A 12239-nucleotide genomic window follows, 5' to 3' on the forward strand; every position below is an offset into this window, starting at 1 on the left:
AAAGCCAAGGCCCACATGTCCAATACATTTTGACCTACAAAATGTCTCAATATTTTCATCCATATCATATTCTTTTTTAGTAACGGCTTTCTTTCGTTTTATTAACATCGAACCATTAATTTAGAAAGACGTGTCCGACACGGAAACTCGAAGATATAATCTCATTTAAATTTAATGAGTTTAGATGTTAGTCAACGAATAATAACATTTTAGACAATTGAGGTCGATGATGTTCCGAAATATAATATGATTCTAATGATAAATTTTTATTAGATTTTATGATAATGATAATGTTATTCATTCAAGTGTTTTGGAGGTCAATTTTGCCCCCATACATTAATATTAAAGAACACCACCTAACCTATAACTTTTAACCTATATTTAATTTAATAATTGTGTAAATATCATAAATTGTCAGAGACCGAATATATAAGGTATTTAGGTTTTTTAATTATTTTTTTTTGTAATTCATTTATTTATTTTTATATATATAATATTGCTTTGATTTAATCAACGGGTGTGATCCGATCTCATAAACAGAACTGAAGCTACTACCGCTGGAAGAACTAAATCTGACATTTCTTCTTCTGCATCGTTCATGGCGGGATAGGCGAAGGATCTTCGCCGGTATCGACGTGCTGCGATTGCGGATTTCTCTCTCCATCACTCAATCGAAGATTCAGTAAACAACGAGGATTCAATTCGCGTGAATCACGCATTCATTTTTATCCTAATAAAACCCTAGGTCCGTACTCCAGACATATGCAATTCAATATCCGATTCATGTTTTCGACTGACTAGTTTCTTTGAGTAGACAAAATTCCCATTCTTGTTCGAATTCAAATTCTATAATTTTATTTGTTGGTTCTCAGGTTTAGCTTTACATTTTCAACTTAATTATGGTACAGTCTGTCTTTTGGTTCAGTATGAGCACTTTGATCCCATCAATTTGTATTGACACTTCATGTTTTTTGTGATTCAGTAAGATAAATTAGTTGTTAGTGGTTGTGAATTATTTGATCACTTAGCCAAAATGTGGAAAATGGGATCACTGAACCATGTATATCATCTTCTACTTTGGATCCATCATACACGTGTCCTTATTCTTATTTCAAATGTATCACACTCCTTGAGATTTTGTAATGGATTTAGCATTGTCATGGTTATTTCCTTTGGTATGCCTGTCAACCTGAACTATTTACCAAGATTTCCAATGCAGTCTGCACACCTGCTATGACTTCTGCTGAAAAAGTCTGAAGCAATTTTCAGAAGAAAAAGTGCTTCTGAATGAGACAAATTGCCCCATTTGGAAGTTAGTACCAGCTGTATTAGTTCTGTTTCTTTAGAATATTTACACATATGTCAACATCAATTATAATAAACTTATAGCTCAACAAAAAGTAGTTACACTTGACATATATAGTAACTTGATTCTCGTGAAGATCGCATGCTTCCGCATACGTTAAATGTTCTAAAGTTGGGATTCACTCATTGTGTACTTTATTCTTTTTTGTTTCCGCATACGTTAAATGCTCTAAAGTTGGGAATTCATTCATTGTGTACTTAGTTACTTTTTTTATTCCGCATACGTTAAATTTACTTAAATATCAGGTTCTGCGAAACGACAAAATTAGAGAATCATATTTTTTGGAGGCCAGTCTGTAGAAGTACTTCAATATTTTTGGACACTTCATCTCATATTTTTTTCTGGACAAGTTTTGTTGGGTATTAGTATAAATGACCTTCATAGTGTGGTGGTTTTGTTTTAGGATGAAAAGTATGTCAGATCATTTGTATCTTTGTAATTTTGTTCCAAATGCCAATATGTTAATTTTACTGAAGATATCCAGTATTGGTTCTACTCTAACCTCAGTTCTTCACGCATCTAGGGACATCTTCGACCAGTTAGGGTATGCCGTAGACCTTATGAAAACTATGGAAAATATCCCAGAGAAAAAGTTCCCAGTTGACGCAAAGGACTACAAATTGTACGAGGAGGTGGGAGAAGGTGTAAGTGCAACTGTTTATAGAGCTCTCTGTATTCCTCTCAATGAGATCGTTGCAATCAAGGTCCTTGATTTAGAAAAGTGCAATAATGACTTGGTATGCAATCCGTTTATGGCAATGCTTGTCTTCTCTATTTCACTTTTTTTTGGTCTTCATCCCTAATCTCATCCAATTCTTGTATTCCCATGTTTGATTTTTTAATTATGCGAATTCTGGGAAATTTCAATCTTTTTGATGTACTGAAATATTTCGTATAAGCATATTTAAATTAAAAAAATATCTTTGTATTGGTGTGTTATAATATCTTGAACTAAACAGGATGGTATCCGTCGTGAGGTTCAGACAATGAGCTTAATAAATCATTCAAACCTCTTGCGGGCACATTGCTCATTCAGTACCGGCTACTACCTGTGGGTTGTGATGCCATACATGGCTGGGGGCTCATGTCTTCACATAATGAAATCGGGCTTTCCTGAAGGTTTTGATGAGCCAGTTATTGCTACATTGTTGCGTGAGGTTCTCAAAGCCCTCGTTTATCTTCATGCCCATGGACACATTCATAGAGATGTAAAGGTAATTGTGATAAATGGGTGCATCATTGCTTCCTTTTTCTCTTGTGCTATTACCAGATTTTTGCCATGAAATTGCATATTTTCTCTATTGATACATTCTTTATATATGATGTAGCTGATTGGGTTGAGAATTTGATTAAGAATGATATTTCTTAGCAATTCCCAGGAATTAAATTTATCATGAGGATTCATGTGGTTAATACTTGTTCATCTGATATTTTCTATGCTCATGCATATCAAATTTTATGACAGGCTGGGAATATATTGCTTGATACCAATGGTGCAGTTAAATTAGCAGATTTTGGAGTCTCTGCATGCATGTTTGATACGGGGGACAGGCAGCGTTCAAGAAATACATTTGTCGGCACTCCATGCTGGTATATATTATTGTTAAAGCTTTACCAGTTGTGTTAAATATGAAACAATCATTTATGATGAATTCATTTGTTGTTGTTGTTGTGAGTTTTTAAGTTTTTAGATCTGCTTGTCTGTTTCTGATTTGTTTTTTTATTAGGATGGCTCCTGAGGTTATGCAGCAGTTGCATGGATATGACTTTAAGTGAGTCCATGACTGACTTAATGTGTTATTTGGAGATTTCTGTTTTATGACATATTTGTTTATTTTCGTAGTTATTCTAACTAATTTTTATCATTTAAACAGGGCAGATATCTGGTCCTTTGGGATAACTGCACTTGAACTCGCTCATGGACATGCTCCCTTTTCCAAGTATCCACCTATGAAGGTTATTATTTCAAGCTAGATTTCTATTTCCCCCATCTTGATAAGTTGTTGAGTGGGTTGGGAGATAAAACTCTTTAGCAAACCAGTCTTGGGTCCAAGCATCTACTTTACATTTGTACTCTGAAAGAAAAAGCTGTGGTGCGATATTTAGTTGCATAAACCGAATTCATTACCTAATTTTCTCAATTTGTAGGTTTTGTTAATGACACTACAAAATGCTCCGCCAGGCCTCGACTATGAGAGAGATAAGAGATTCTCAAAGGTCTTTTCCTGGTTTATTTACTATAGATTTGTCCTGTCCAATAGTTCCACCCTTCAGATTGTCGAATTAATTCTAAGTCTCAGTTGTATTAACAGTCTTTCAAGGAACTGGTGGCTGCCTGCTTGGTGAAGGACCCAAAAAGACGTCCGTCCTCGGAGAAACTTTTGAAACATTCCTTCTTTAAGCAGTCACGCTCATATGATTATCTTTCACGTACCATTCTTGATGGTCTTTCTCCACTTGGTGAACGTTTCATGAACTTGAAGGTCTCTTAGTTATCCTCAATATGTCTATTTGGATTGGTAAAACATGTTTATGATGTAACCAACTTCCTTTAGGTTTTGACTGATATATTGACTTTCAATTTTTTCAGGCAAAAGAAGCTAATATTCTTGAACAAAATAAGGCCTTATACGAGGACAAAGATCAATTATCACAGGTACAGTTTGTTGCACAAGATTTTGTTTGTTATCTGTACATTGACAATAAACGCCTATCACCAATTGCTTTATTTCATCAACTTCTAATGTTTGTAGGCTATAGAATCAAACCTGACAATAACACAAAATGTAAAATGTCTGCACTTCAATCAATGCTTGAGGTCATATTTGAAAAAGTGGATCACTATTGTGACCATTTAAATAATGTTTTCCTATAATGGAGTCTATGAGTTGGCAGATTCAATCATTTTTTTTTTCTTTTTACCCTTCAGACATGATCTTCTAAACCTGAACTGAACCGTGATGAGACTCTTGAACTTGATGCCTTTCAGGCATGGTTAACCACTTATTAAGATCTCATGCACCTGTGTAGGATGTCTTGGGTTATCTTACATTGGATGTACCTAATTGTTATATGTTCACTATTACCGCAAGTTTGCATGTTCTAAAGAGAGAAATTGATAATAGTGTGGTTGATTGATTACTGTGTTGTCTTATCCTTTCCCTTCTGGCTGTGGTCATGACTATTCTTGTTGCCCGGGGTTTTTAAGCTACTATTTTGGCGGTATATATTACTGATGGTCCTTGATTGAAATAACAGCAACTCTGAAATTTGTTGGTGTGGAGACATAGTTCTTTTCTAAAGGTTGTAGGATCTTTGTCTTCTCTGGAGGCAGATGGCCGAATTATTGAGGCCAAAGTTACTTTGTAAAATTAAGGAATTTGTCCAGTGACTATACTCCCCCTTCCCCACAAGGCCCTTACAAATCCAAAAAACTTGATGCAAAAATTCACGATTGATGCAAGATTATGCATTTTATTGAAGCACAAAAAAACTGAGGTTTCCATTTTTGTTATATATGTAATCAATGTTCTTCAAGGATTTACTGTTGAGAAATTATCTCTATCTTGTTGAAAATGCACTCAATTAAGATAACACACTTATTCTTGCAATTTACAAGTAATAGATTAACAATATTGTTGCTCTTTATATATCATGCATACAATTACTAATATCCTCTTGAAGGGACACACGCTATTTCATATGTTATACATCTTGATCTGATTTTTCATGTGCAGAGAGAGTACATTCGAGGAATTAGTGCCTGGAATTTTAACCTGGAGGATTTGAAGAGTCAAGCAGCCCTTGTATGTAGTCCATCGAGTGATCTTCCTGGAATCCTATTGTATACCACATGTTTTTATTCTTTTTCCTTCTCTGTTTGCAGATTCAGGATGATGATTCTATTTCAAATGGATTAGACCCTAGTCAGAGTAGGAATAAAAAAGACATGGATAATAATTTTAGTGTCTCTGAAGAGGAGCACTTCCCCAGGAATGATTATGAAAATCATTCTGATGCTGTACTACAAGAAAAAGTAGGGCCATTGACCCTCTCTATCAATTGTTATGCTCTCTCAATCTTACTCTACATATGATTATATATGCCTTATTTTATTTTATTATTTGTTTAATTTGATCTTCTAGTCTTGACCTTTTCTTTTTGTCAGGATAAAATCAACATGCTCGATAACTTGGACAGTTCCCTTGCTGCATTTCCTATCCAACCTCTTCAAGCATTGAAGTATGATTCATTTCTTTGGGCACTCTTTTTCTTACTTGACTGCAATTGTTTTCATTTTTGTTTTAGTTCTTCTTCTTTCAAACTTAAGAATTACCGCTCCTGCTGTAAATATAGAAATATTTCTGACAAATTGTAAGAAGTTTTTATTTGTTATCTTTAATTATATGTCTCTGTTTATTTCAATTTGTTGCATTCCAGAGGTTGCTTTGATATTTGTGAGGATGAAGAAGTTTCTAATAGATCAGTTCAACCAAATTCTGAACACCTGGGTCAAACACAGTCATCAGAAAAAGCCGCTGTTGATAAAGAAGGTGCTGGAGATGACGGTGAGAATTTGGGACAAAGTAGCTTTTTGCAGCGATCTATAATTTCTGGGAATAAGAAATATTTGAGTGGGGAGAGGTAAATATATTCCTTATTTGATGTTCTGATTTTTAGAACTTAAGCAAAATGTACTCGGGAGTTGGAGGGGTCATGGACTCTGAGCAAGGCAAAGTTTTATATTTCAATTCATACTGCCTTTAACCACCTCGCGAGTATAATATATAAATTGAGTAGATATATTTCAATTTATCTGGAGTTAGACTGCAAAATACTCAACCTGTATATCTACTTCTACTCCTTGCCATCTTCAAACATGCCTAATCCAATGTACATATTGGAAAACAAAAGATGTAGACAATTTAGCCTATTGACATGATTGCTTTTGAACTTGAAGGGATCATTTACAACCAAGGGCCCTTTCTGATAGGAATCTTAGTGGTCCATTACCTTACCGTCAAAAGAAGGATATTGGTAATGCTACAACTGTTAAAATCTACTTGCTTTAGCCTTGTCTCATCTTCATAATGCTTAATACTTTATTGGTTAGAGATATGTCTAATTTCTCTGCATAATGCTTCCGTTGATGCAGTAGAGGATACTTCTGACGGGGCAGTTGTCCGAAGGGGACGTTTCAAAGTCACTGCAGCTGATCTAAGTCCAAAGGTATATTGGAGTCATCTAGTGGATACAAATTAATAAGGCAAAAGACTTGGTGCATATGTTAGACTGTTGTCTTTCTTAATATCTGTTTAAAGTTTGTTTTCTCTAGCTATTCATGAGAACTACACCAACATTTAAGTTTGAGACTAACCCCATTTGGAAACACTTTTTATTTATTTATTTATTTTATCTGGATTCATATACGTTTGGAAAACCTATTGATTGTTTCTCATATGGATCCGGAAACATAAAAATTATAAGTGTTTCCAAATGGGGGCAGCACTGATCTCACCATTCCTTCATTCAGACCCCTTACTGCTATTTGTATATTGAAACCATTGTTAGGAAGCTTGGTTGGCAGTTTAATTTTTACAAATGATGGGCTTGTAACCGCTGCCTTTATTTTTTCCTGTTCAGGCTCCAACGACGTTATCCTCCACTATAGCTTCAGGAGGAGCTTCATCCGGTCCTGTAAACCCTACATTTTCACCTGCATCCGTTCTTCCATTCTTGCAATTTATTTTGCAGCAGAATACTATACAGAGGGTATTGTTTTATGTGATTATCAGGTCTATTGTTCTTAATAATCAGCTTCTGTTGTTGAATTATTATTAATGTTTGCAGGAGGAAATACTTAGAGTAATGAAGTTTGTTGAGCAAATGTCTGGTAATGTTATCATCTCTTTTGTGCTAGGTCAATATTTTTCTTGTACTACTATCGTGCTCACTTTTTGTCCATCCGTTTATGTATTCAGGTACGCCTACGGAGTCAACTGAGGTGAGAAATAAGAAATTTACTATTAGTTTATGTTTTGGCGATTCATAATCCTGATAAAGGTTGTTAAAAAGAAGTGTTTGGTTTACATTGTATGTATTTATGTATAGGTGCCATCAATTTCAAACAGGGAGAGAGAGCTGCAGTTACAGATGATTCAGTTGCAGCAAAGGTAACAAACAGACTTTTATCTGAATAGTCTAAACAGTTGGATGGTTTTCCATTGCAATACCGGATGTAGTGATCCACCTTTGAAATTTGACAGTGTTGGAAATCTCGTCGAAGAATTACAGAGACAAAAGGCGAAAAATGCACAGGTATTTTGATTTTGTTGTTTTTGGTAAAGTAATATTATTCTGATCTGACATGCAATTTTTCTTACTTACTTACTGTAGATGGAAAAGAAACTGGATGCTTTGGTGAAGAGATAGGACATAAAACTATTTTTGATTGCAATTACTACCATTGAAAGATGGTGTTTGATTTCATTTTTTTTGTGGGTCAGCTAAAAATACAATTAAAATTGTATTGTTAGTGTATCATATGTGACTGCAATACAGGGAGACCACACTCATTATTTTGAGATACCATCTTTTTTTAGTCATTTGTTCTGAGTGCCATAACTGTAATTAAGTATTTTCTTCTTCTTGAGGACGACATACTAGCAAATCTGATTCTCCCTCCCCCCTCCCTCCTTGTATAAATATAAAACGTGATTTCTGTACTTTTCAAGTTTTGGCATAAATTTTGTGACTTAATCTAGTAGTCTATCCTTAACATGATATTTACATTGCTTCATATGTTATGTGGGTTGCATTGCATGCAGTTTTCAATAGTTTTTTCGATTATAATTTTTGGAAAATGTTGCTGGATTTGTCTTTTATATTGTACAAAATTTCTCATTTTTTTTAATTTTTAAATAGCTGGTTGATGCTTTGTTAGTCTACATGAAACTAGCAAAAATGTGCATAAAGTGTTAATTTTTACATTGAGGTGTTTGGTTCAGGTGTTTAATTTTACCTTATTGATTTAATTATCCCTTTTAAAAAATTATCAATTCCTCTCTGAATCTAATCTTTTGGTCATTTTTTCTTTATATATATTATATATATTCTTTTATAATTATATTAATAATTCTTTTATAATTCTTTAAATAAAAATTAATATTTTGTTATTAAAATAAAATTTTTAAATATTTATATAAATTTTTTTTTTTTTGAGAATATAACAAATTTAAAGTAAGAGTGTAATGTTTTTATGATAATATTTAGAGTGAAGTAGGAATAAGATCGAATTATTTGAAAAGTCACACATTAAACTTTAATAAAAAAATTAATTTTAATATCAATATAGCCTGGTACATTCCCCATCTCCGACCCCGTACCCAACCGGGTACATTCTTTCTCTCCTCGTATCCGACCCCGATTTAAAATACTCATACCCGACTATCGGATGGATACCCACGAGTATCAGACATACATGTATTCATTATCATCCCTAAATTTTGTGTTTAATAATAATTTTTATTTATAATTTTTAAAAATATATATTGGTAATCATTTTTAAAATTTTGTAAGATATTGTAAAAATTATTTAACTCTTTTTTATTCAACTCCTTTTGCTTAAAATTCTATTTTTATTTTTGAAAAAATATAACTAGTATAATAATATGTATTTTATTAAATTATGACATATTTGAATATTTTTTATATTTTTAAAAAATAATATGATTTTAAAAAATAATTATATAATAAAAAAATAAAAATAAAATATTAATATTAATTTTGTTATAAATTAATAATAATAATTTCTCGACCCAGAATGGTAAAATATATAAAAATAAACTCTTTTGTATATATAGTTATTTGTTTATAATATTTGATATTTTAACTTCATAATTTTATTTGTAATTAAAAAGTAATAAAAATATTTTAAAATTAGGATTTTAATTTTAATTTTTTAATATAATTAATTATTTTAATTTTTATATATATATATATAATAATTTATCTATAATTGTTAAAATTAATGATAATTTTCAATAAAACTAAAAATATAATATATATAAAATTTAATTTATAATACAATTTATTTAGAATAACTACTCTAATATTTACTAAATAAATATAAAATTAAACTAAGTTGATAATTTAGAACAAAATATTTTAAAATAATGATTTGAATTTTTGTAATAAGTTTATTTATATATAATTCTATTTAAAAATATTATTATTTAATATATATATAATTCTTTATATTTATTAAAATAAGTTTACTACATCAACCTATGTCAATAATTATTCATGTTAAATGAATGTCAATGTATGGTACGCTAGTTTCTTAATTTAAAATAAAAAAAAAGTATATATTATAATAATATACTATTAATTTTATTTAAAAAAATTAAAATAAAATAATTGTGTCAAAATATTTTATTTTAAATTATTATTAATTAAGTGAGTTAGTTGAGTATTTATTTAATAAATATTTTAATAGTTATTTTAAATAAAATTATATATATATCAATATATATTAATTAGTTTAAAATAAAGTAATTGTTAAAAATATTTTATTCAAATTTATATTTTAACAATTATAAATAAATAATATATATATATATATTAAAATTATTAATTTTATTTAAAAATAAAAATAAAATCATAATTTCAAAATATTTTATTACATTTTATTTTTAAAATAATATTATTAAATAAAAAAAAACAAATATTATAATAAAGTTTGAATAATTCAGTCCTATCACTTTTATGGCAATTGATGCAATGGACCAAATGATGGGCAGTGGGGGTCATAATACCATTCAATTTGTTTATATGTAATATAGAAGAGTCTGGTTATCTTTTCTAGTTTGGACATCATTTAATTCTCATAAGGAAATAATTGCACCCCAGGTTGCTCTTGTCTGTTTGTAATGAGTAAAGCATTGTTAATCACTAAAATTATTAAATTCCTGTGGAGTGGTCCACGTAAACAGAGAAGAAGGTTGTTATAAAAATGGTATATATAAATTGTTTTTTTTTTCCAGAAAATTCGAAACTTTTATGTCGAGTGAACAGTGGGTTAAGAAGATATATATTTTTATATAATATTTGCTTTCCCTTTTGACATGTTACTTAAAAGAAAATTTAAACATATTTGAAATATTTTATGATTATTCGATATATTTTCGATATTTGAATTAATCTTAATAAGTTACACATATTTTCTAAACTTTTGTTTCGAATAGAAAAAATATGAGATTGACAAATTTATTGGGTTCAGAATTGGTAGTCTTCCGTCAACCTATCGATGCTAAATTACGATCCATAGTTATTGGGACCCACTAAAATGAAATTTAAACTGTTTAGATAAAAAAATAAAATAATTTCAAAAGGGGTTCGATTAATTCTTATTAAAAATGTGTTTTCATATATTCCCACATATATGATGTCTTTATTCATTTTTCTAAAAGTGTGGCGGTGAAAATGAATAATGATGTGTAAATTTCTATGGGTCTTTTAACTCGTCGTTTTGTTATATAGTTAGTTGATATAGGTTAAATGTTTTACAAATTAAAGATGTCTGAATATTCAAGATCCTATTTTATTTAATAAGGTTCTTTTATCAAAATGGTGTAATAAATTTGCAACGGAGCCGAATAATATTTGGGCTTCGAAGAGCAAATGTAAGTATAGTCATGATTGGTTTGATTGGTTTATCAAAATGTCTGAAAATGTTTTCGTAATAAAATCTAGATTCATTGTGAAGGTGATTATTTGATCGGTTTTTGGGACGATATTTGGTATAGTGTCAAAAGTCTAGCTATGACGTATCCTGAATCATTTTCATTGTTATATTTAGAAATGTTGGAGTTAAAAACATTTTTGATCTTCGGTCTAGTGGTTTTACTAGCTGAATTATATAAAAAGATATTAAACATTATTGATAGTTCGTCCCATAATAAAGTTTTACTTTTGATAGAACACAAACAAGTGTTCTCATCTAAACAAGACATTATACGTTGACAATACATAAATAATTTCTATGTGAAGAGCCCATCTTTGCAGAGCCAAAGGTGAATTGGTCGGGCCTAGCGTTTGCTACAAGTTGTCTATTCTTTATTTTTTCGACATTCGGAGAATAATCGCAACCCTAGGTGTGTGAAGACGAATGTTCCATCTCATCTTCACGAGAAACTATTAAATCATTTAATTTATCCCGTCTTGCTCAACCACCCCCGATCATATCATCTCAACAACTAGTCTTTCATCACCAACAATGTTAGCCATAAAGATCCGATCGACGTAATACAGTGTAGGAATTGACTCTCTCGTTAGTCCAAACGAAGTCGACACCTTCGACACTGACGAATTTGACGATGATGAGGATCTCAGTGAAGAAGACAAGACAATAGAACGTTCAAGTTTTATTTTAATGTATTATTTGATATTATATTTTTTATTCTAATAAGTTTGAAATTTTTATGTAATATATTTTGTTTAAATTTATATAATATATTGTTTTGATAAAAATATATATGTTTTATTTTAATAAGTTTTATAATAGGTTTTATTTGTATTTATTTATTTATATAATGTAATTGTTTTGATAAAATATATATTTTAATTTAATAAGTTTTATAATATGTTTCATTTATATGACAATATAATTTATTTAAATTTATATAATGTATTGTTTGATAAAATAATTAATAAGTTTTAAAATATGATAATATATTTTAATTTTAATTATTTAAAGAGAGAAAGAGAGAGAGTGGTGAGTGACCAAAATGTGGATAATTTGAAAGAAATAAATAGTTTAGGGTAATTTGTGAAAGGTAAGTAGAACCGAAATGAATCCCAAATGATGCATATT

At 30.4% G+C, this 12239-nt stretch overlaps 1 protein-coding gene across 2 annotated transcripts; it reads left to right on the forward strand.

The window, feature by feature from the left end:
• The first annotated feature begins 506 nt into the window (after positions 1 to 506).
• LOC124925465 (serine/threonine-protein kinase BLUS1-like) lies at positions 507 to 7969 on the forward strand. 2 transcript variants are annotated; one of them, XM_047465470.1, is made up of 21 exons: positions 507 to 745; positions 1890 to 2103; positions 2326 to 2580; positions 2832 to 2956; positions 3094 to 3138; positions 3241 to 3322; positions 3515 to 3583; positions 3679 to 3849; positions 3957 to 4022; positions 5104 to 5172; positions 5253 to 5402; positions 5535 to 5608; positions 5807 to 6010; positions 6327 to 6403; positions 6522 to 6595; positions 7010 to 7138; positions 7217 to 7259; positions 7348 to 7370; positions 7478 to 7539; positions 7633 to 7684; positions 7763 to 7969. In XM_047465470.1, the coding sequence occupies exons 2-21, from the start codon at positions 1927 to 1929 to the stop codon at positions 7796 to 7798; spliced, it is 1983 nt and encodes a 660-aa protein (XP_047321426.1). In that variant the 5' UTR covers positions 507 to 745; positions 1890 to 1926; the 3' UTR covers positions 7799 to 7969. The 2 variants fall into 2 exon arrangements, with proteins under 2 accessions (XP_047321426.1, XP_047321427.1); XM_047465471.1 differs by having other exon boundaries at positions 6525 to 6595.
• The last annotated feature ends 4270 nt before the right edge of the window (positions 7970 to 12239 follow it).

This window comes from Impatiens glandulifera, chromosome 2 (assembly GCF_907164915.1).
Source record: "Impatiens glandulifera chromosome 2, dImpGla2.1, whole genome shotgun sequence".
Taxonomy (NCBI): Eukaryota; Viridiplantae; Streptophyta; class Magnoliopsida; order Ericales; family Balsaminaceae; genus Impatiens; species Impatiens glandulifera.

What these genes read in the sequence shown, in the direction of transcription:
- LOC124925465 (XM_047465470.1), top strand. Translation starts at nt 1,927, where the DNA reads ATGAAAACTATGGAAAATATCCCAGAGAAAAAGTTCCCAGTTGACGCA. An exon ending in AAATATTTGAGTGGGGAGAG is followed by an intron (nt 6,011 to 6,326) that starts GTAAATATATTC and finishes TTGAACTTGAAG; the next exon opens with GGATCATTTACAACCAAGGG. An exon ending in ATGATTCAGTTGCAGCAAAG is followed by an intron (nt 7,540 to 7,632) that starts GTAACAAACAGA and finishes GAAATTTGACAG; the next exon opens with TGTTGGAAATCTCGTCGAAG.